The sequence below is a fragment of the Triturus cristatus genome, chromosome 1_2 (assembly GCF_964204655.1).
Source record: "Triturus cristatus chromosome 1_2, aTriCri1.1, whole genome shotgun sequence".
Taxonomy (NCBI): domain Eukaryota; kingdom Metazoa; phylum Chordata; class Amphibia; order Caudata; family Salamandridae; genus Triturus; species Triturus cristatus.
This window is the reverse complement of record NC_140580.1, coordinates 1,095,553,595-1,095,578,687: the sequence shown is the minus strand read 5'-3', so window position 1 is coordinate 1,095,578,687 and position 25,093 is coordinate 1,095,553,595. Positions and strand designations below refer to the sequence as shown.

Below are 25,093 nucleotides of genomic sequence, written 5' to 3'. Positions count from 1 at the left end.
AACAAGTGAGGCGTGTTGGGGTGAGAGCCATGTTTCAGTTATGAAGCCCCTTATGGGTCATCCGTGTGACATAAGCTAATGTACTATTGTTTATGCTCGTACTTCAAACTGGTAGTCCCCATGAGACTCAAAACCCATCTTTTGTGAAAAGAAAGCACATTTTTGCTCAAGAATTAGTGTTATGTTGTCTTTTCTGAATCTTTATAGCGCACTTCTATCTCATGAACGCCACCAATGGCTTTAAAAGTCTGGGTGTCCTTTCTTTAGGGTCCCGGGATGTTTATTGTTCAGACTGAGTTTCTCTGGTGCATTTGCGTTTGATTAATGAAGATTACATTGTTCTATTGTTTAACAAATGGTTATTAGAATACTGGAATGTTGGTAGCTCCACTGAAGACAATCAAGCGTCTTAAAGCCAACAATGACAGCCAATGCTTGCCTTTCCGTTTCTCCCTGTTTATTTTAGGAAGGTGGAATGTTCTAGTTGCATTAGAGCCCCTCAGCCTCTAGCTGTAATGACTGCAGCTCTGGTCTATATAACTTTTGAAGAAGGCCTTTAACAACTGTTAACAGCACTCAACAGCGAGCAACAATGCGATAATATTGGTCACTGTGACAAAACGATGGTTGGGTTTTAGCTGAGCCCAATAAACTGAGGGAGGTGGACACCAATAAACCAACCACCTCTTTATCATCGACCTCTCATAAGTTGGGCTTTAATTTACTGATTGTTGGGAACACGTGTATATGGCTGGCCAACAGCTAAAAATAAATAACCTTATTTATGTTTTATTTTAGGTATTTTCTAAAGAGTGCACCTAGCACCAAAGTGCTTCTGGGCACTTTACAAACATATGTATGTTACAGGAGCAGCGTCTGAAACAGGTGGTGATCAACATAGAATAGTCATGTGTGGGGTCAAATCATAACTGGATTACAGAAACCATAATGTGATGGGGGTGGGGCCAAGTAATTGGAGAAGAACAAGACAAAACACTTTTTGTCCCTTGCACATATTTGCAATTTTAGGCATAAGAAGATAAAGTAAATTTAGGTGTTCTTGTACATTGATTGGAGCATTAGCTAGCTGCCCCCAAAATTAAGGGCTAGAGTCATCTAGAGTGCAGTTCTTTGAGAGCAACCTTTTCTAACCAAGAAAGAGGGATCTCTTTTAGATTTTTTTGTAGCCTTTCTGCCTTCAAAACTTTATATCTATTGTTTTTAAAGGATTTAAGGAAGACTCCTTCATCTTCTTCATACTGGCGGTAATAAGGAGTTCTCAATCTGTGTTGTGGTTGCATTGAAAATCAAGATCTTCAGTATATACTTTTGGTGATGCTCAAAGGACTGGGCAGCGCGTGGCACTGGTAGCACCGTGGCACACATCTCCATGTGGTGCTGCTCTTTGATGTTTGCTGGCAGAAATGTTGTTTTCCATGGAGCCCTCACCAATGGACAAGTCATGGAAATGGAATGAGCCTCCGTCTGGTTTTTCTTCTAACAGGATCAGAGCGTGATCAATTGTCCACCACACGTAGATTTGTGTATTCCCATTCAACACTAAATATATAACTGCAAATATGCTGCAAACGATTGTATGGACTCGTGAGCCCCCAAATCTGCAAGAATATCCCTGCCACCCAGCTCAAATCCAATTGAAGACCATAGTCATCATCCCTTCCACATGGAGAAGCGTAGCTCGCTAGTAGAGACACTCCACCACAGGCAGACTATGCACTCACTCTACGTGGAGAACATCAGTAATCAGCGAGAATGTGGAATAGAGAAGCACAAGGAAACAACCCTCCTCCATCCACTATCCCAGACTTGTGAATGACCAGCCAATGCCCCGGAGGTCACTTTCTCCCAATATCTGAGGGAAGAATTAAAGATTTATTTGCAGACACTCCCTTTCTCTCGTCTACCTATACTCTTCTCAACTCCACCTCACCTCCACTGCATGCATGACCCAACTTGTAGCATGTATGTCCTACGTATAAAAATAGCAAAACATTGCAAATTGCCCTGCACGTCAGTTTAAATTAGCCCTCGCGAAGGGGATAAAAATCCCTTGCAATGTAAAGCGGTTCAATGCCATCTGCACCTTGGTGTGGGTTACAACAATACTCTTAAGCATTAATAAAAAATAGTCCTATGATCTAGCCCATTTTCCCTGTTGCTTTCTTCTCTTCCTGATTCTCTATCCTATTGGGTCCATTACATTAAATGTAATGAACCGTAAACGCCAAAAATGAGATATATGAACTGTGCAATCTTCTAATAGAGTTCTGCAAAGAATGCCCCAAAGAGGTGCGGCCTGTGCCCAGAGCTTCAATACGATAAATATTCTGGCAGTGATCCTTTTCTGCATGCACATCATGAAGCAGAGATAACGAGCGCTCACTGGATACTCACCAGTAGGAGTTGATGATCTTACAAAACGCCAGCTCGCAGCACATTTTTAAGTTGCTCTGATGCTCAACCAGGTCAGATGTTGAGCATTTGCCGGGATCCACCTCGCAGTTCTCATCCGACTCATACAAGGCTTTGATGAATTCACCTGCACAAGAGAGCACAGGCACAGTGCATCAGATCCTATGCTGCAAACTGAGGGACGTTGGAATTTCAGTCCAGGGAAGCGCATCAAACTCCATGGGTGCCCTGGTAATCCTGCTAGGGCCATTAATAGGAATTAACAGCCAACGTGCTTCAAAATCAACTGTAAGTCCACGGCTACTGTATATTCAACTACAGTACAACTGAATGCATCTGAAATCTACATATGAAACACCGGAGAGTAATGTGGAATAACATGGGGAACTGGGATCGGAATTACTATTTCCCCACTAGTTAATTATTACGAAGGGATCCATAAGAGTTGTAAATGTACTCCAGCTCAGGCCCAGAGTAAGTCCATCAGCACACTCTGCACTTACAGGTACTGCAACAAACTCCCATAAAAAAGAATATATGCAGTGACTTACAAGAACATCCCCTAGGAGTTAATTTTAAATAAAATAATTTATTTCGAATTTTAACTAACATACATACATACATATACATTGATATATATATATATATACACATATAAATATATATATATTACATAAATATATATATGTTTTAAATGGATAAGTGGATATTCATTTTTAATTTATTATATTTAAATAAATTAGTTGTTAATTTGAATAAATCTTTTTACATTTTAATAAACATTTTAAATTATTTAAAATATATTAAAAATAAGTTTTCTTAAACTTTACCAAATAATATTCACACATAAAAATCACAGTGAGGGTGAGATTATTTCAAAATGATTACAAATACTAGAAATTCAACTAAAATTGTATTTATTTATAAATCGTTTCATTTAATGAGTTTATGTGCTGTAGCAATTTTTTTTAATTGTAGGTTTAGAATAATTGAAGTTTATTTACATTAAAATATTTGTAAAAAATGTAAACAATTATTAAACCTTGTCTTTTTCCCTATAAATTACCATAGGGAGATCTCTGCCTTGATGTTGGAGACTTCCGTCTATCTGTGACAACAGGCACCAGTAGTAAGTTTACACTCGTAAATCCTGTTCTAGAAGGACCCACCCCAGATTTGAGGGGGTGAAGACTTGTAAGTCTGCACCTAGTAGTAAACTTAAACTTAAATTAATAGCATAAAAGCGTAGAGTTACTACTGGGTACAGTAGTAAGTCTACATGTGAGTAAATCTATATGTGTAAAGTTACCTTTGTTAATAGGACCTGAAGTATTCAAGGACATGTATTGCTCCATGTTTCTGTAGAACTATTAAAGACTAATTAAGTGTCACCTCATTAAAACCAGTTAACAAAGCCAATAGGTCTTGCTGCAATGTGCCCATGCATATAAACACAGGCATTCACAAATCCTGTTTACATGCATTGTATGCAGACAATAAAGCCTGCTCTGCTGGCTCTGCCAGTTCAGGGAAAATATATCAAAGAAAGGATTGTTCAGAATAGAATAAATAGAGAAGAGAAAGCCATAATTGTGGTAAACAGTGTAATGATAGAGTGTTCTTTACAGATGTTAAATGGCCCCCACATGCATTTCAAAAGAAGCACTTTCTGGAAAGCAGAATGATACAGCAAACAGTCAACAGAATGAGATGAAAGAACAATGCGACAGTACATTTCCTGTGGGTGGAGGAAAATCACACTCTATGTAGAGACTGAAGTACTGGCCATAACACATCTGGCAGACACCTGAAATGTTAGGCCAGATCTAAACGGGTGTGTCTGCCCCAGGTCCAGCGTGCAGTGGTGCCAGGTGACACAGGCTGGGCATTTAAGGCATGGACATTTGAGAGAAGCCAGTCAGTGCTCAAGTGACTTTCGAATTCATTTAAAGAGGTCTGATTAAATGTCATTGTTGAAAACGTTGGGCCAGATGTGTTAAGGTTTTTTGCAACTGTGCCATTTGCGCTCGCAAAAAATGATTTTTGGTATGTAGCAAACGCAAATTGCGACTGCATATTAAATTGGTATTTGGAAGGGGCGTGTTTAGGCTGTCCCTTCCAAATACGAATTCAGATTGGGATATTTTAATATTTTGCAACCGAAATCCGGTTACAAAAGCTTTAATGTATTATCGACTACACAAAAGTAACCCATTCGCAAATGGAATGGAGTCCTCAAAGGGCCCCTTCTGCTTTGTCAATGTTTACAAAAACATTTTTTAAGAGTAGGCGGTTTTCCCTTGTACCACTGCCTACTCTTAAAAAATGTTTGCTAAACTTTTTTTAAGCACATCCCATTTTTCTTTGAAGGAAAATGGGATGTAATTAAAAAAAAAAAACAGATTGCTTTATTTAAAAGCAATCACAGACATGGTGGTCGGCTGACCTCAGCAGGCCACCATCCATGTGATGGCGAACAATCGCAGTGGGTCGCAATATGCGGGCTACCTCATTAATATTCATGAGGTCATTCGAATTGTGACCCACTACAATGCAGCATTTTGCAACCGTTCTATTAGTATATGGGTCGGTTTGCAAAATACTGTACTGGTCACAAATTGACTCCGGTACGTGAGACCAGTGCTTAGTACATCTGGCCCTATATGAAGGGAAGGATGTTCAAATTGGAATAAAGTTATTATTTCTCCAGAAGGGAGCAGAATCAGCCGCAGTCTTGCGACAGTGCACCCTAGCTATTGCTTTAGGGTGGAGTACACCATTTGGTACCTTTTCACAAAAGTGCTTGTTTCTAGCCATGCTTCTTGAAGACAGTGGACATTAGGGGTATCCCAGGGCAGCAGTATGATCTCGTGCGGGTCCTCTGGTCCTCCTAGTACTTCCGTTTGCACCCCCTGGTCTCTGGTGTCATGAAGGCAGTCACAGCCAAAGGAAGTGGGCAGTGGTCTAAGCATTAGGACAGTCGAGTACTCAGTACTTTGCATTCCGAACACATTAATGGCTCTATGGAATATATATGTAAGTGTAATAAATATGTAATAAATGTAATAAGTGTAATAAATATGTAATAAATATGTAAGTGTGACCAATTATCAGCTGGGCGTACAGCGTCACTGTTTGTCATTTCAGACTTATTTTTTCATCAACTGGAAAGGAAATGTTTCTGTATTCATAATATGCTCTGTAAACCTCTTTTTTGACCCAAATTAAAAAAGTGTGCCATGTCAGTTACACAACCCTTGGTATTTTGACGAATCGACTTCCAGGGTGAGGACGCATCTGTTAAGGATTCTTCTAGAGGAGGGGTTAGAGCAGACGGTCTTGGCATTGTGTATGCTGGTCATAAAATGATGACCCGAAAGTTTGATACTCCATAGAATGGAACATCAGTTTGAAATGACAGATCTGGTATTGAAAGCTGCGAGTAGAAACTGGGGTGGGGCTAGGGAACCAAAACTAGCCCTAGCAAAAATGCTCAAACCTGCTCCTCTCCCTTCTTCTCCTTGTGAAATATCTCCTTCCATCAATCCTTCTCCTCTCTCTCTCCTCCCTTTCTCTCTCGCCCTCTCTCTCGAAGCCTCCCCCTGCCTGTTGTAGTTGACCTCTGGGAGTCCGGGAAAGCAACAGAAGCATCAGGCCTTCAAGGGCTCCAACCCACTGGGGAAATGCCTTGTGGAATGAAGGCCTGTCCAGCCCGGGCAGAAACCCTGAAGGGTGCCAAGGGAGTCTGGGCATCGGAGGGGAATATCCAGCCATAAGACAGTGCATATGAAAAAGGAACCGTCTCTCTGTAGATGCATTCAACCTCCGGGCTGCCCAGAGCCACAACACAGAATGCAATGCAGATTTGTGCGCGTCGCTTCAAGGGAGCGCAGAAAATCAAAACAAAGAATTTCAGAGGAACATCGATCCCTCAGTTCTTTCACCACATACTGAATTTCTGAGCAACTTCTGCAGGCATCTCCTAACATCTGGAAAAATAAAAGATAGGCCGGGCTCAAGGAATACACTGATCCAGCAAGGAGTTTAGCCTAACTTTTCATTGTTGTAATTGCACAACCTGACTCCATGTCCTCAGGGCTTTCATTGAACATCCACATGCATTCTGGGAGTTGCAGGCTAATTCTCGGTTAAAATGGGCTATGTTATGTTATACTCTACATTCTTATAAAGGCGTACGTTCACCCATGGTTTCATGGTGCTAGATGGACGAGAGAGGAAAGCGCTAACAGAAGATGGTGGTAGGTATTAGAATGAAGAGTAAGCTTGCTGAAAAAAAAGCCAGGTTTTGTGAGAATGCCTAAAAGAGAGTAGGATAAATGTAGGTACCGCTAGTAGGTTTGCTGGAGAGGAACGAAGACCGTGACAAGAATTGTGTCTCCTAAAATGATGTCTAATAGCAGTAGGGGCTTCTCCCTGGAGGGTTTTGAAGATCATTCCTGGTGCCTTGAGTTGATTACATGATTTAAGAGGAAGTCGATGCAGATGACACAGGCAGGAGCAGGAGTGGTAGAATCCTGGGGCTCTCGAAGCAGAATACAACTTATTGAGGAGGACCATGGATAATCTTACATAAATGGAGTTGGCGTAATCGAATAACTGCAGCGACTGCAAGTCTTTTGCCGTCTGCAGTTAGAAACGGTAAATGCTTCCTCAGAACCCTGAGCTGGCAGAAGCACGTGGAGACTGCAGAAGACATCTGGTTCAACATTGAGAGTTCTTGGTATACCTTCCACTCCTAGGAGTTTCAATGGGGAGACGGCACAGGGAGAGGACCTATTTCTATTGGACAATACACGTCGAGCCATAGGTCAGTCTTGCTGTTGACTATAGGAATTCCCATTTTCTCTGCAAGTAACTGTCCATCCAATTCCAATCAAATTTTATGGCCTTCTTGGGCCCCATTATACATGCGGTGCATTTTCCTTCATTGCCCTGGGCGCACCTTTGGAAAGGTACGCCCAGGGAAATGTGCCGTATTCATGTGAAAAATGGAGCGGCTGCTTTAAAGCCGCTCTGTGTTTTCATGATGCAGGAGGCAAGCCACCTGCAGTTGGAAGGGGGATTCGAGATCCCCTTGCAGGCGGGTGCAGTCAGTGAGGCAAAGGGATTCCCTCATTTGCATGGAACACGCCTCCACACAAATGAGGGAAACCCCCTGAAGATAGTGCTGGCGCTTTATGTGCACCTGCGCTATTGGTATTACAGAAGGGAACGCACAAGCATCTGCAGCCCCATCTGGAATGCCAAAGTGCCCCTGGGGCGACCAAAGCGGGCGCATACGCCCGTTGCGCCCCCGGGGCACTTGGTGTAATACGGCCCCAGGAAGGCTAATTGGGCAAAAGTGTCGTTACCAAGTAGTAGCAGGATTTGAGTGTCGCGCGCATACACCTAGGTTTTAGTTCCTATATGAAATAGGGTTTTCACCAGTAGATTCACATACTGATGTGGGGGGATAATGAGGATTCTTGTAGGACACCATACCTCACAATGAGGGAGCCTGACTGACCGACTGTAATCAGTGAGGAAAGACCTGCGCCACTTAGAGCTTCCGAACTTTGCTCTAAGGCATTCAATGAGCATGGCCTGATCTAACGTACTGAAAGTCTCTGGCAGGACCAATAAGATAAAAGCATTAACATGCCCTTGGTTCTAGTCAGTTTTCAAGTCACCTACAACAGACAAAAGACCAGTTTAAGTGTCATGCGCTGGGGGTAGCCAACTTGAAAGATTTCAAGAAAATTGGAATATGTTCCTAAAGAATATTTGCTCCTGACAGCAATAAAGATATGGGTCAAAAGAAATTCGGAATTAACAGATCTGCACAGTGTTTCTTAAGCAGTGGAGTCAACGAGGCCTCCTTAAAGCCAAAGTAAGTCTCCCTTGTTCCAAGGATGAATTTAGAAGACAAAGAAGAGGACTGGCAATTGTGTTGTGAATTTGTTTCCAAATTTGAGGGGGCAAGCATCTAGAGCAGAACTGGATTTTAAATTGGGTACTGCTAAGGAGACCATGTCCAGAGACAGCATATCTAAAGAAGTTACCCTCGTAATGGTGGGCACAAGGTCAACCATAGCCAGCCACCGGAAGTGACATGTCTCAATCGCTGCCTTTATGAGAAATATTTTATCCGTGAAATAAAAAATGTGCTGATTGCAAAGTGCCTGTGAGGAGGGAATCCCAGATGTTATACTAGAGGTAATGGACATTTCCTTATTTAATATATTTCCTTTAGGGAGCCAGTGGTCGTGGGGATTTTACTTGAGTTGAAAGCATTGAGGCTAAAAAGAAGTTGTTTATGCAATGCTGTTATGGCAATGTCATCACAGTTTCTTCTTTATTTACGTTCTATTTGCTGTAACATAGTTTTAGAACTTATTAGAACATTGGAATGTTGGGAGCTCCATTGAAAACAATGGAGTGCTCCGGGCTTATAATGGCTGGTATAAGCCCGGAGCACCAACATTCCAATGTGTCTTTGTTCACAGCTCTGTGAACAAAGACTTCAGGGAGCCTGAGGGAATTTCAATCCCCTCGTGCTCCCTGAAGGCTTTGTTTTGTTAGAACATTCTTCCCTCTAGTGGCAGAATGTTCTAATAGCCTTATAGCCCTTCGTAGCAGGGCTATACCGGCTTTTAAAGTCCCTCTGCTTTGTTAAAGTCCCTCGCCTTCGGCTCGGGCCTTTAACGCTGCAGCGGGCCTTTAACAGCCGGTATAGCCCGCTACGGCGGGCCATAAGGCTATATTAGAACATTGGAATGTTGAGTACTCCATTGAAGACAATGGAGTGCTCCGGGCTTCTAATGCCTGGTGGAAGCCTGGAACATCAACATTTCAATGTTTGTTCACAACTATTGCTGTGCAAAGGTCTCATGGAGCCCGAGGGAATTTCAACCCTCTCGGGCTCTGTGAGGCCTTTGTTTGACAGATTAGAACATTCTGCCCTCTAGTGGCAGACATTTCTAATAGCCTTAGAGCCCTCTGATTGTAATAGTACTACATTTCCTTTTCGGGATAATAAGCAGATTTTCAGTGTCTTTTAATGAGGTTATTGTGTGTGTAGAGACCATTATTTTGTATTTGATAAAAACTGCCACCCAACTTCCAACTTTGTTCTTAATCCATTTTTTTTATATATGTGATAGCCATCAAGGGTTGCCATGCGTATCTCTCTAATGGATGCATCACTCAGCCATTGTTCCTTGAGTAATAGGACCTCTACATTATTTCCAGTTAAAACCTCACTGATTTGGGGTCCATGCTTGGGAAGGCATGTTCTGGTAGGAAACTATATTTAAATGTTCCACTCTTAATGCTGCAGGGGACAGAGCATGATGAATTGTACCTGAAGTATGCCGATGACCTGGGATGGGGTAAATGTTCTTCTTTGATGCAAGCCGTGGCTTGGGGGATGGACAGATTCAAGTTTTGCAGGGAGTTATATTTCTGAGACCAATCAGCCTTGGTGGCTGGATTCAGGTCCTGGCAAGTCTCGGCTAGGCAAAGTCAGGCTTGCCTTTGGTGCGCCTGATGAGTACACCTGATTTACGAAGCGACCAGGCTGTGGCTCATTTTAAATAGATGAGGGGACGTTTGCAAGTGCTTGAAGCTCAAGCTCCCGGGCAGGACCGTTAACCCCTCACCAACACGGAAAAACCCCGCTAAGATGGCCGCCACCTTGCCCAACACCCGATAGTAACAGAGTCAAGATGGAAGCAGGTTTCCTAATGTAGATATCTGTGCTGACATCAACTAAAAAACAGTTCACTTTCCCCAATATGATCAAGTTCAAGCAATAAAGTGCAAATCAAGAGATTCAAAACAGATCGATTTTATCATATCTGTGAATCAATCATCTGTATCCCTGAAATGTGATTAAAAACATTAAATGTAACTTAAAACAAACAGAAAAAAACCCCTAAAAAGATAGGAAAGAGAAAAACGCCACCCTTACTGATCTCAGAAGGAAGGAGGAAGAAAACTGGAATCAAACAGAATGACCCTGAAAAGGCACTGACTTATCAGATAAACTTTACAATTCAGGTTCATACACTCCCTCACCCTCTTTCAGATTGGATCAGCGGATCATGCTGAAAGACACACCCACAAGCGCACTCACCTTCAGAGAAGATAAGCATGCTAGGACAACAGGCAGGATCACACACTCACACACCTTCTGTTACTTTTATGCAAAAAGATAAATGTGCCCGCGTAAAGTCCTTCATATCGAATCAGCACACAGTGGGAAAAGAACCACAAGCGCACTGACTTCTATTCCGTATATCTCCATGTCTGGCGGAGATCAGTATTTTAAATACGGCCATGCAGATAGTGACAGACTATTAGCGAATACTAGGATTGGTGTCCCTATGCAGCAGAGAAAACCCTTGCAGCATGTTGGGAAGACCAGACTTAGGTGCACTGACCATGTACCCCCTCTTGAGGTACGTTCCATCATTAGGGACAGACACTGATGGATTTCCATCAACATAGAAAGGAGCCTAGAGGGAAAACAAGTCAGGCCGCCCCCTACTCAACATATTATAAACAACCAAGGCCTGACTGGTTTTTCAGACACACGGAGGGTCAACTCCCCCTATGATGCGGACTAATCCCGCTAATTGAAGTGTCTATATGTCCAGTTTATATCACAATGTCACTATACTGCAGTACCAAATTCCCACCAAAATTAAAAAAGGTTAGAAGAAATTGTGGGGAAAAAATTATGAGAAAAATGTGAGAAAGAAGAGAAAGCACCTCACGGTAGCAACACCAAGGGGAACTGGCTAGTTGGTACTCGATAGCTCACCCACTTGTCATCTTCGGTTGCTTTCTCACCAGAAAACAGAAAAGTGTTCCAAAGTAATTTTTCTCAAAAGTGAAGAAAATAACTAGTGAAAGGAAATAGAAACATGCACTGTAGGTGTGAACATCACAAGCGTTCCAATCTGGTCCCCAAAGGAAGAGAAGCAGCATTCCAGTTCCCAACTATAAAAATGAGATCCTACCCACTGGCCAGTTACAGCTTTATTCAGTTCCGTGAGCGTCCTCAATTAAAAAATGGTTCAACTTAGACCAATATTATATCCAAAGCGCCAACATGTTTTGTTGTTACCACTTTGCGCAACTTCATCAGGGCTATGGGGATGACCAGTCTTTACTTCACTTAAAGTTACCACTTGGTCTGCAGATAGATGACAATAAAAAGACAAAACCGAGCCAAGGGTAAATAACCCCCAATCTCAACCACACTCTATACTCACACTGCTGGTAAAAAAGAAGAAAATAGTTACCGGGTAGTTGCTATTATCTCTCGTACCTGCAACCACCTCGATATATGGTACGCGCCAAATGGTCGCGTATTCACAGGGTGACCACACGAAGTTATGGTACCTGTAAACCAGCACAAGCTTGATTTCCACCAGGGTATATACAGACACTTAACACGATATTTGTAAAGCTCAAGTTCACCTCTTGGGGCATCTTGGCGATGAAGAAACGATGCTTATTGTTATTGAGCAGCACTTGTTTTATCAGTCTTATGATGTTGTGGATCCACCAAGGTTGGACCCTGTGATCATGAGGATAATCACATCCTCCTAAAGAGGTTGCATTGTTGTACTGAGCCACCAATACCGGACTTTACAGTTGGCAGATTCCTCCCTCGCCTTGGCAAAGGAGAGAAATAAACTTTACATTAGGCAATTAATCTATATGTACGTTTTTTTTTTAAAATCGTACTCACAGTGAGCTCTTGAGAGGTCATTTTAATGGTTTCTCTCACTGACGATCATTGGAACTGTTAATCTTAGGTACCTCCCTCTCCTTTTATTGTTTTTATCTGAGCTTTCTATGGCTCCTGGTTTTAAAACTTTGGTTTTATGAGCTTGGTGGCAGATGTACTAAAGCATTTTGTGATCACAAACAGTGCAATTTGCAAAAACACTTGGTTTGCAACAGTGCAATAATGTTCGAGCGTGTACTAAAACCCCTTTGAAAAAGTCTTTCCGAGTAGCAAATTGCAAATCCTTGTTTGCGAAAGGATCCAAGTGCGTCAAAGCTTTCGTTTGGACCTCACAGTCCCTGTTCTTGAAGTACGTTACCGACAAATGTCATATCTTTGTCACTGTAACAATTCCTGAGTGTGAGCCTTCAACCTTGTGTATACAATCAAAGGACGACATGCGTAAACGGAAATGGATCCCAGGGAATCAATCCCATTGGTCAGAATGTTATGGGAGTTGAACGGTAACACATATACACCTTGTCGGCCTCTTTCCCTAAAGCCTGGCAGGTGAATTTTTTAGGATTTAAATGTGTTTATTGATTTTCACTCCAGGGGATGAACAGAACAATGAGGTGTTTACCTTGTTTTAGGGTACCCCAATGTTACCTGATCAGAAGATTCAAAGCATCCTTCACTCATGCTGTATAAATATGTGTATGCACATCAACTTTACCTTGAAACCCACTTTGAACTCCCCCCTGCGCTTTACACCTGCTTAAGTCCCAGTCGCCTCGCTTCCCCCTCGATTCATGTCAACAGTAACGGGTCGTACGTCAGGGGTTTGGGATCGCCTTCTATGTGGCTAAATCAGTGCTGAGTTGGAGTCAACCAGTGTGGACCGGGTTTCGTACATTCTCTCTAAGCGTAATATCTGTATGTATCCGAGGCATGTGAGTTTCTGTATTCATTAGATAGGAAGTCAAGAGATGACCCTTATGTCTTTTAAAATTGTGTTTCCCCCATCTCTAGGGAAGTGGTACGTTTCTCCATCCCGAGCAGGCTCCAAAGCCTCAGAAGCCAGTCACTGTAATCCAGTGAGCGAATGGTGCCCCACCTGGCTAACAGAGCGGCCAGGCTGCCTATCGTGCCATGTCCATGACTTTGCCCCCTGTAGAGCATAAGGGGTAGGTCAACTGGTTGGCAGACCCAATAGGTTATAGGTAGGGAGTCACGGTGCATCCGTCTTGAAAATATCACCCAGTACGTCTGCCCAGCATCGATGTAGCTTGGGGCAGCTTCATAGGAGATACGGGAGAGAGCCAATCTCGCCACAGTACCTCCAACAGTTTGTGGGCTTGGATGGGTTCCACTTCTATATCTGTACCGGTGTATAATACTAGCAGTGTGCTAGTTACATGAACACTTCTGTGCCTGAGTCTCTAGTAGCAGAGATCCATACATCAGTCCACTCCTAATTGGCTAGGCACGCCCCACTTCAATTTCCCACCTCTGTTATGCAGGGGATCTACGAGCAGAGTCACGAATACTTTACAGTGAGACATGGAGAGAAAGATGAATGACAGCGAAACATGGATGCAAGGCATTAATGTGAGGGACATGTAGGAATGAGATTAGAAGTATGATAAAGAGACAAGCAAGAGTTAGAAAGACATTGGTTGAGAGCTACAGATAAAGATTGAGTTGTATTCCACGTTCTATCCAAGGTACCATCCTACATTGTTTATAGGATTTTGCTGAAATTTGCATGTAAATTGCACCATTTTGTACGAACAGCAGACAAGCATTGGCAAACCCAATAGGTCATGCGTTTATAATGTGAGGGCCGAGCTGTCAGCTTTGATTATGTTTGCCTGTAAAGCATTGTTTGAAAAATAAAAATAAATAAAAGAAGATATTTCAAAATTCTGGTGGGAAAGTAAACATATATATTATGATATCTCAAAAACGTTTCACTTAGCAAAATTAACCGAATATTAAAAAGAATAAGAAACTGTCAGAATGTAAAAGGAAGCGCTTCCCAAGGCCTAATTTACTTCTTTCACAGGATTCAGTCATTTGCACTAGCCCAGAAAGCAGTTGTATTTGCTTCTAAGACACCAGCTGAGTGCGTGCCTAAGATGGCCCTTGCCTAGAGCCATGAAAGCCTCTGGTCATTACAGCGTGTGCTTTCAAGTAATATGTGGAATGCAGGAGAGAAAGCAAAAACAATCCGTAAAGCCTGCTATCCAGCCATACCCCAGCAAGAATGTCCAGGTAGCTGTGCGTTCAGAGACTAGGCTTGAGGGACAGGCAGCGGCGCAGTGGGGGGGGTCAGAGGGCATTTGAGTGGTGAAGAATCCCAAGAGGGATAGAGATAACAAACACATGCAATCTCATGGAGGGCTGAATGAAACAGAAAAAAGTAGTTCCTTAAATGCATGCACAAGTGAACCAATCAAACGAATTGTAAATAGATTATGCTGCAGAAGGAAGAACACAAAAACAGGAAGGCAAGTCACTGAATAAGACGCAGGAAAATAAGAGTGGCAATAAATCCGACCAACAGTATTGAGTGGGCGGGCTCTAAGCCCACTGCAAGTTTGCACTGTCTAGTAGACTTGAGCTATAAACAACCGTATTGAGAACATCATTGGGTTATCTGGCCTTAACATACTTTTGAGAAGCAAAGCAATAATGGATAATTGGCTGGACAAGCCCCAAAACTCCTTGTCAATCCCATGGCAGAGTCTGCTATGCATCGGTTTACGGTACCTACCTAAGGCGTCCTGCAGGTACTTCTGCCCCACCAGCTTCAGGTACTCCTCGATTGCTTTGGTGGCCAACGTGTTCTCTCGAAAAATGAGATGCTCATTTTCCCCGCACCGGTCCACCTCAGACATCATCAGGTCAGTCAAGAAGTCCTGGAGAGAAAAGAGGAAGGTTTAATTCCGCCTGTTAGAGCAACATACAAGAACAAAACATGCGTGTCCATCAAACACGAGTTAGTAGGTCTATATGGCGGAAGCTGTAGCTAAACTAGAACCAATTAAAAATATCTTACCCTTAGGATTACCCTAAGTGAGTGAATGTAACAAAAATATACAAAAGCAACAGAAGGAGCAGGTTCGAGATCCTCCGGATTTGCTCTAATTGTTTCTAATTGGTTGGTTCACTTGCTACGTTCTGCCTCGGACGTCATATAAAGGAAACTTGAATTGTAACAATGAATTCCTCTATGACACCACAGACAGCGGCTTAACAATAGTCCCTGGGGTGAGGGGAGGAGGGGGATGGGTGGAAGGTGGGGGCTGAGGTCCAGGGGGTCCCTTTTGGCACTGTTCACAAGCCCCTGGCCTGAGAGCTCCTGGCTCGGTCCGGAGCATGGGGAATCCCTCCATGTACTTTCCAGGGGGGGGGGGGGGGGGCTCAAGTTTCCTTACACCACTGACAATGGAAACGGGAAATACTTTTTCACTTTCACATATTATAGGAAGAGAGACTTCTCTGCAGAAAGACATTTAAACGAGTAGGTGAGAGAGTGCCGTGAACCATCAACCCTCCATGTGTTGAAGGCTAGTGAGCAAAACTCATTTTCTACACAAAGTTCTTGCATAGTTCCTGACTATTAATTTTCAAATGTGTATACAAAACACATATATTTCTATAACATAGGCAATGAAATAGGTTTCAATGTAGGTTGTTCCTTCGGTGAGTCGGAAACGTATGTGTTTCAGGGTTTCATCCTTCTAGTGACGTGTTTTCTTTCATGTGGAATAGTTTTCAGTCTGGTCACCTGGCACGAGAAGTGATGTCGCAGTGAAATGCGTTTTATGTTAATTGTGTGTTCTTTAGAATTCCAGTTCTTTATTTTTCTTTTTTCACTTTGGAATCTTTGTTGCTGTCACAGCCATGTATGCTGCGCGTGCCCTCTTTGATAGTGTTACAGCTCACTGAGGCCCATTTCTAGGTGTTCACCTTGCCACGACGTCGCAGGTTTAACCACACCTCAGACACAGCCGTGACCGCTCCATTAGAGTGAAGGAGCGCTGCTCCCTCCCACCCCCTTCCCGATGCCACTGCCAGAAAAAAAAACCAATAACAAAACGGGGTTTAAACCCGTTTTATTATCGTTTTATTTTAATCCCCTGTACCCGGCCCCAGAACTCTGACAAGTCTTGGGGACACTGATGATGAGGGAATGGTGGGCACTTCCTTCACTGCGCATGAGGTGTTTGCCCGCCGTCTCAGGCCGGCAAAGCACATCATGCGCAGTGAAGCTCTCTCCAGCCCCAGCTGTGTTGCGGGGGCTGGAGAGAGCAGGCACAGGCTCCCAGCATGCCTGGGAGCGCAAGTTGCCGACGCCCAGGCCAATCCTGAAGCTGCTGTCACGTGAGGGCAATTGGCAACATAAATCCCTGGCACACGTTGAGTCCCAATGTTAATTAACACAGTAGTTTCAAAAGACAAAAATTATACATGAGACAACATATGAATCAGCAGCACAAACTGTGTGTCTTGAAGTCTTCACTCTCCAATTCATATGTAGGTTCCTCGGATTGATATTCTTGTGACTGTTTGTGAGCCCAAAGCCAACACGTGTTTCGTCGCTTCACGTTCAATTAACATGCAACTTTTTCAAGGCTTAATTTCCTATTAAGGGACCGTTTCAGTGTGGTGTTAATTCCGACCCACACCGACCTCTGGCGCGATTAATTGTGGGCGGGCGGAATAATGTGATTCTTTCAAAGGATCCAAAATCTTGAGCCCAGTCGAAATAATAGATTAGATCTCGTGGTAATCGCCCCCTCTCGCCGTCTTCCTCGAGTACGATTTAGGGTAACAGATAACAATTTCAGTGAATATTTCTGGCAGCGCCTGTCCTATTATTTATACCACCAATCTCCTAGTAAAACTCATGTGAGGGCAGCGGCCGGATTGGCCGCAGGGCAGGCTGGGAGCCTGTGCACAGGGCCAGAAGCAGGAAGAGCAGGATGCGGCGGGAGACGGCGGCGTTAAGATAAATTTATTTTATTTGTACTTATTTATTTTTTTGTCCCCGAACCCTCCCCACCTCCCTCCTCTCGACCTCACTCCTACGGACTGCCACCCCACTTTTGGCAGAAGACGGTTCGCAACTGCGCAGACAGCCACTACGTCGCCCCGCCGGGACAGATAGCCTTTCAATGTAATTGCCTCCTGGAGGGTTTTGTCATTTATCCACAGCTGATTTCCCTCTGCCCTCAAGTGTAATAGGCATGTACATTAAATAGAACTCTCCACTGAACCGTGATGCAGTCACTGGCACATCTTTTACTGATATCACAGTTTGAAGGACAACAAAGGTTTCAGTACTTTCTGTTCCTATGGAAAACTCATAGGAAACATTTACAAATTAACCAACCAGTGCTATCAATGTATCTATATATGTATGTAGGCATGTATGTGATTTATACAGAGCAAAACTAGTTACATAGCAACAGAAGCTGTACAGGAGAGAAGTGTGCAATGTATGCGGGAGGGTGCTGGGGGCGTAACATAAAATGATGGGGGTCCCCTGCAGAATGTGAAGAGGAGTCCCTGAGTCTCCCATATCTTACAGATTTTCATTGGGCTTCGGGTGGAATGGGGCCCCTCTGAAGGGTTGGGGGCCCCCCTACACTGCAGGGGCTTGTGTTAAAACCCTCAGTCGACCCAGTGAACTCAAAACCTACCGGCCAATTTCGCTGCTCACATTCCCAGCCAAGGTGCTGCAAAAGACTCCCGACACACATAAAGCAAAACCAGCGACTTGAGGCCACCCAATCCAGCTTCTGCAGCAACCACAGCACTTAGACCGCCCTAATGGCAGCCTAACTAACATCACCAACTAAATGAAAAACAACTGCCTGAAGCTGAACACGGACAAGACAGAAATACTAATTTTTGGCAACATTAGCAACTCATGGAGCGATACATGGCAGTCTCCAGACCTGGGACCCGCACCCACTAACCATGCCAGTAACCTCAGAATCCTCACAGATAACAAGATCACCATGAAATCACAGATAAACGCCATCTCCTCCCCCTGCTTCCTCATGCTGCGCGTGCAACGTAAGATCTTCAAGTGGTTACCCCTGCACACCAGACGCACCGTGACACAAGCTCAACTCACCTTTCTACGTAGGAATCCCCGTGTACCTCCTGCATACACTTCAAACCATACAGAACGCCGCAGCCAGACTCATCTTCAAGCTCCCCATATGAACCCACATCACACCCCACCTCAGGCAACTCCACTGGCTCCTCGTACAGAAGAGATGCCAATTTAAGATGCCGGCCCATGCACGCCAGGCTCAACACAACCAAGGACCTGCTTATATTAACAACTGCCTGAACTTCCACCAACCATCAAGAAGACTATGCTCCGCCTCCCTCTCACTTGGCCCCACCCCTCACATTCACCAAAGCAGAAGTGGTGAACGCTCCTTCTCCCACATCGTAGCAAAAAGATGGAACAGCCTCCCCACGCAGATCGGGTCCATCACCTCACTGACGGATTTCCGAAAGGCACTCAAGATCTGGCGGTTGGGATGAACTTTCTGGGAGCTACCGGTGCCTGGATACCCTACTGGGTGAGTAGCAGCAACGTATAAATCCAGGTTGATTGATTGATTGAATATTCTTGTGGAGGAAGGGTTACGTTGTTGAGAGGGTGAGGCTTTCTAGAGGTTAAACTCACTAGTGAGCTATGGCCGACTCACGGGTGATCAAACCGTATAGAGTTTTCACTCTTCCAGAGGGCATCTGCTGCTGCTACATATCTCATCGGAGACAACAGGAGACACCCAAAGGATTAGCTGACAATTCCTTCAAGCAGGCAGTGACCCAAACCATGAGAGTGATTCCAAAGGAACAGCATTTCAGTATAGAGTCCTAGGTGTTGGAGGCAGCTGGCCACTCAGGAAACATAGTTATACAACCAGACCGAGAATGTACCCCAGGAAACCCTCCACAGACAGTCTGGGACCAATGCGTAGGAGTATGTAATTTTACAAGCAGACATAATATGTGCTTTGAAGAGTCCACCCAGGAGTGGCAGGAAGCAACCTATAGGATGGGGGTTCACATTAGCAGCCATGATACATGTTCTGAGGATACGGACAAGAACGTAAGAAAGCAGTCCATCGATATGGCATTATACATCTGGTCCGAAGGAAGACAGACATTCAATCAGATTTAGTAGCATTATGAAGAGTCCACCCTGGAGTGGTAGAGGAGCAACCATTATATATAAGCAGGCATAGTATGTGGTTGACGAGTCCACCTAGGTGTGGATGAGGAGCAACCTTTATATAAAAAGCCATGGTATATGGCTGATGCGTCCCACTAGGCGTGGCTGAAAAAAATCCATTATACAACTAGCCTTAGTATGTGCCTGAGGCATCCATCCAGGAGCTACACAACACAGTCATTAGAAATGGGCGTTGTGCAGCCAGCCAAAGTGTGTGCCTAAGGGGCCACCTAGGAGCAGCAAAGGCGGAATAAGGATTAAACATCCTGCCATGGTATATGCGCTGCTGTCTCCAACCAGGCACAGCAGGAAGCAAGCATCGGTGATGAGGAGTGGACCCTCAAGCACTACAAAAGCCATCACTGTAAAACCAGCTCTAGTGTATGCATGAGAAGTCCACCTTGGAGAATCCAAGAAGGAACCCACAGGAATGGGCATTATATAACCTGTCATGGTATATGCTCTAAGGGAGTCTACCTAAAAGTGTCAGAGAATTTCTGAGAGCACCCATAACAATCTGCATTATAGAGCCAAACATAACACATGGTTTTTAGCGTCTACCCAGACAGAAAGGGAGAGTGCACCTTCCAGATTCACTGAGTGAAATATCTGCACAATCTTCTCGGGTTGTCACGTGGAAACACCTACAGCTAGCTTCTTTAATGAGCAGCTCGTCAGCTGCTAGTACATCCCCAGCTACTTGTAAGCACCTCTACTGTGTGCAACCAAGTCTACTAAAGGAGAAGCTTTTGATTGGTTGAATTACTATATTTACACCAAAAATTATACTAAAATTGGAGTATTTTCAGAAGTCATAAGCTGAGCTTGAGAGAAAAATGGTTTAGTTTTCAAAATAAATATTAAAACTGATATGTCAGTGATACACCTTGCAGCGGTGTGGAAACTTATTATGAATATTATTTCCTCGGTGCCCAGGGCATTGCAGCTATGGCTATTGGGCATTACCGATGCAGAGGCATTCCACAGGGACAAAGCCTTTTTAGGTCTCGCCTGACCCAGCGCATGCGCTGCAGGTCTGGCGAGACTTATTGAGAGGTCTCCAAAAAGTGCTACCAGGCCAGCCTAGAGCTACAGTGCATGTGCGTGGGCGCGTGCTTTACCGCGATTACTTTCACTTTCGCGGCCACACGGCCGCTTTGCATAGCCAATAGGTCTCGCTTTTGGGACCTTATTTAGTTATGCAACTGTTGCATGGCTAAACACTTGTAAGGTCCCAAAGGCGAGACCTATTGGCTATGCCAATGCTTGTTTCCTCATTACTGCTGGCCACCGTATCTGATGAACTGAGGTGATCGCTGCTGGTCATCTTGCATATGGTGGCCAATGATGTAATCGTGTCTGATATGGTCATGATGATTACAATATTCATAATATTAGTAGCTTGGGGTTAATTTCATTGAACATAAGTAGCTTTTATTCTGGAAAAGGTTGCAGACCCCGACCCTAAAGAGCATATGATGCACCTGGAAATAAAGTTGCTGTTTGAAGGTAAAAGCTTGTGAAGGGGAAGACTGATTGTGTTACAGTGTTACAGGAGAGAAGGGAGTAAGGGGAGGTTTTGAAAGATAATGGGCCTTTCCTTAGCTACATTGTTCCAACATGTCCAGAAATTGCTTTTCAACCCGAACATGATACCATCAGTGCTGCCCCCTGCCGCAGCGTAACACGAGGCCCGCTGATTCCCGCGCATGCAGGATCAAGCCTCGACCTGGTGCCGCTGAGTCAACCGACTGCTCCCTTTGGATGTTACCACTCAACGCACATTCGCCTCCAAGGACCCTCTTAGAAGCAGCAGCCCTCCCACCAGCAGGTGTCCTGTGGATTCCTTTATGATTAGATTCATTTAAATGCTGATGAAGGGGAGGAACTAATTGCACTGGCTGCAGCCCAGAATAGAGCAGGCAATTGCGATAATTACAGTAATATCTTGTAATACTGAAGTGCCTGCATTGTAAGACTGCAGAGCAGTGCAGGAATGATAACTGTGCTCGCTTTACTCCTCAACCGTTTGCAATCTGCTATTGTTATCCAATTAGCGCGGGGTAGACTCAGACACACAGAGTTTCTCTGTACACTTCGTGAAAACGAGGCTACCTCGGGGGACCAGTTCAAGAAAACGCTACTATGCAAATTTACTGAGTCAAAAATCGCTACAATGCACAGCCAAAAAGGACATGTGTGTCAAATTAACCCAGACATTTGCGTTCAGCCAATCCTGTTTTCAAAGCCTACAGCATTAAGCATAATATGAGAGCAGCATTTTAAAATAGGACAAGTGAAACTACAGTTCCCAGCAGGCTTGGAAGTAGAGACTACAATCCCAGGACTGGTTGGAAATCGTTTTGAGAACTAAGGGCCTGATTTAGACCTTGGTGGAGTGGAATACTCCGTCACAAACGTGATGGATATCCGTCTGCCGTATTATTATTCCATTATATTATCTGGAGATCGTAATATGGTGGGCGGGAGTATTCCATCCGCCGAGATCTAAATAAGGCCCTAAGAATGGAAGAGCGTGAGGCTTTCCTTGTTTGTTGTGATTACAGTCTTCGATGAGTGTCTAAGGGTTGTCTAGATAGCGTTGTCTCTTATATGATAGCTCATAGAAGCCTTCGTCTGTAGGTTAGCTAATTGTTAAACTCTTACTGTGAAGATATATGGTGATCTGTAGGTTACTCACTAGTTTGAATCCTGAAGCACAGACTCTGCTTTCCATACTGTCGAGATTGGTAGACTGAGTACTGTTAAATTTGATGCTGATAACACCTCTTTTTTAAGTGCTTAGAAGTGCAATATGAAGAACCATATAATTTGCATTAAGACAACGCCTCATTTTGTGCTCCCTCGTAATCCTGATTCCTACTCTAACATTTCAGTTCCTTCCTGCTTTTCTAAACATAACCTGGCATTGCAGTATGCAGAAGATGCATGCTTGTCAGAAAGTGGCAGTAAATCTGTGTTTTGTTACAAGTGCTTGGATTTAAAATTAAAAGAAGTCTAGTTAAAGAGACAACAAAAACGTTAGTTACATATTTTGCTGTACCCACATCTCGAAATCAAAGCAAAGGGTCAACCAACAAAGATGACCTTGAGTGATTTCTTACATGAACAGCAGGAAGACGTCTGACGTCATAATGTTACTGAGGGTAAAGTGAGTGGTGGCTGCTACGGAACGGGGGTGGTGGCAGGAGAATTATTATAATTTTTTTTAAAAACACTTACCTGGTTTCACCCACAGCTTCTCCTCCGTCCCCTTCTCTTATGGGCTCCCATTAGCACACAGGCTCCCCTAAGCCAATCATGAGGCTGCTCTCACTAGCATGACAACAGCATCATGATTGGTCTGAGCGGGCTGTTTGGCTGCTCAGACAGTGCCTGGGAGACCTGGGACTGTTCTCCACCCAGGTGGAGAAATGCTAAGTGCGCATGACTGTTTGGCCGGCCCCAGACAGCAGGCCAAATTGTCATGCGCACTTATGGTACATACATATCTCCTCCTCCCTGTGCTCCCAAACCCGCTCCCTTGGCCCGTGCTAAAAATAAAATGATAATAACGTTGTGTTATTATCATTTTATTTGTCCTTTTTCCACTGCTCTGAGAGCAGTGGGGCGATGTTCCTCCGCCTAAGTGGAGGGGCCGCCACTTTGATAAAATCCTCACACATCAATGGCTCTGTAGCGGGGGTAAGTTCCAGAGAGGCTGAAGGGCCGTATACAACTGGACGTCAACCTCCCTGATCCCCCAAAACCTCCTAAAATCCTTTAAAATGTATATTAATGGAAGTTAAAGCTCAAGTTGTTGGTAACTCGAATTTGCCGTCCTTGCTGCTTATGCTTTCATTTTTGCGTGTAAGAAAATCACATAAGAATTCTCACTTCACAGCCACAACCCTCATATGCCATTTTTGCCAGCTACACAAATCCAAAAGGTAGCGAAAGTAGTCAGCACTTTTCAAAGGAGAGTGTGAAAAACAGTATTTAATGCGCTCATTCAAGCACATGATCTCTACCCAAATATTCTCGCTGAAATTCATTACTTTTTCAAACCCTTCTTCCTCTAAATTGAAACGGGAAGAGGCGCAGCCACCTCCCTGGACACCATATAACCCAAGCTGAAAAGGACATGTTTCAACCCTTTCTCTTTCCATCTACAGATCTCCGGGCCCTCCCATAACAAGGAGACCGAGGACACCCTCACAGGTTTGAGTCCTAGCTCCCAAGGCTCCCCAGGGCACCCAGCTCTACAAGAGTGTCAACTTCGTTCTTTGGTTGTTCTGTTTTTTTTACCTCGTGTATCCTTCTTGATGTATAAGCTGTAAATCGCTCTGATACCTGTAGAGAGCCATCCGGGCTCTCTCTTACAATGTTGCATTTACACACGCATACATGCACCCCTCGGGGCGGGCTCGTCCCGAGGGTATAAATAAACGAGGTCGAAGACCGCTCGGGGTCTTCCGGCCACGAGGAGTGAATGGTGGTCCTGTGTCCGTTATTCAGCGCTGCTACAGCTAACTGCGACACAGGCCCCGCCGCGCTACAATACCCTCTGTGGTCATGTACGCGCTATAGAAAACGTTCTAAATAAATACTTGCCTATCTATACAGATGCCCACATGCACACAAACGGACCAACATTGTGGAAACATTTTTGAGATACCGTGTGCACGGGTGGCTATCTTCCCATCTTTTTGTTATACTTTATCACCATCCAAAGATGGCCGCCCGCTGCACTATCATCACGGCCTCTGGAACTATAAAGGAAACAAATGAATTGACTATTATTGTTTTTCTTCCGATCCTTTTCTCGAAACAGGGACATATTTCTCGTTTTCACGAATTCTATCTTATTGTCTTAGATAATGCATTTTCAGGGAGTAAAATTAGCTCATGGGAAGGGAAATTAATGCACTTTTGAGAAGTAAAAATGTTGCAACTTTTTTTTACTACTAGTTTTAAGTACGCAAAGGTGAAAAAAAAATATGTGGAATTTGATGGCGCCATGTTTTGGCCCAGATCCTAAACTATTCGATTATCAAATGGAATCTCCCCAGCTTTGTAAAAATAAAAAAATCATTATAATGCCCTCATTTGTCTATGTGAAAATGAAATGTCCTTGGTCCAGCCTGCAGTGGAGCAGTGTCCAGCTATTCCTATCTCAGAGGAGAGGCCAAGCCATGATGGAGCATGACGTCTGGGCATCCTCCCTGCCCGTCAGACCAGATCATGCGTTCTGGCTTGTAGTTGGAGGACCCCTGCACAGCTGCTCAGAACTTCACTTTCAAGAGCTCGCAAACCAGAGCCTTTCCACGTGCAATACAGCTTCAGTGAATTCTTCCAAAGCGCCTTGAAGCATTTCACTTTACTATGTTAGATTCATGGAAAAAACATCAATCAGAGCGTGATTGAGGGGTGTTTCCACTACTTCATAAGCAGAGTTACTAAGCAGCTAATGCTCTGCTGTGCAATGAACATCTGTGGCGAGAGTGTTGGACTTGAATCAATAAATATATATATTCCTAGGCTGCCACCATAATTGTATACCCGCAAGGAGCAGGTATCTGTTTTTATTGTGTGGCAGTATTTTTGCAGTGCCAACCTATGCAGGAATAGAATCTGAAAGTGCA

The 25,093-nt window shown here is 44.0% G+C and overlaps 1 protein-coding gene across 17 annotated transcripts in view; it reads right to left on the bottom strand.

Moving 5' to 3' along the window:
* Window positions 1-25,093, bottom strand: part of DAB2IP (DAB2 interacting protein) — a 1,477,580-nt gene that overhangs the window by 133,859 nt on the left and 1,318,628 nt on the right. For all 17 annotated transcript variants that reach the window (XM_085613689.1, XM_085613692.1, XM_085613691.1 and 14 more), the window contains 2 exons: window positions 14,955-15,099; window positions 2,416-2,560 (listed from right to left, as the gene is read on the bottom strand). In XM_085613689.1, coding sequence (XP_085469815.1) covers window positions 2,416-2,560; window positions 14,955-15,099 — 290 coding nt within the window. The remainder of the gene's footprint in view (window positions 1-2,415; window positions 2,561-14,954; window positions 15,100-25,093) is intronic.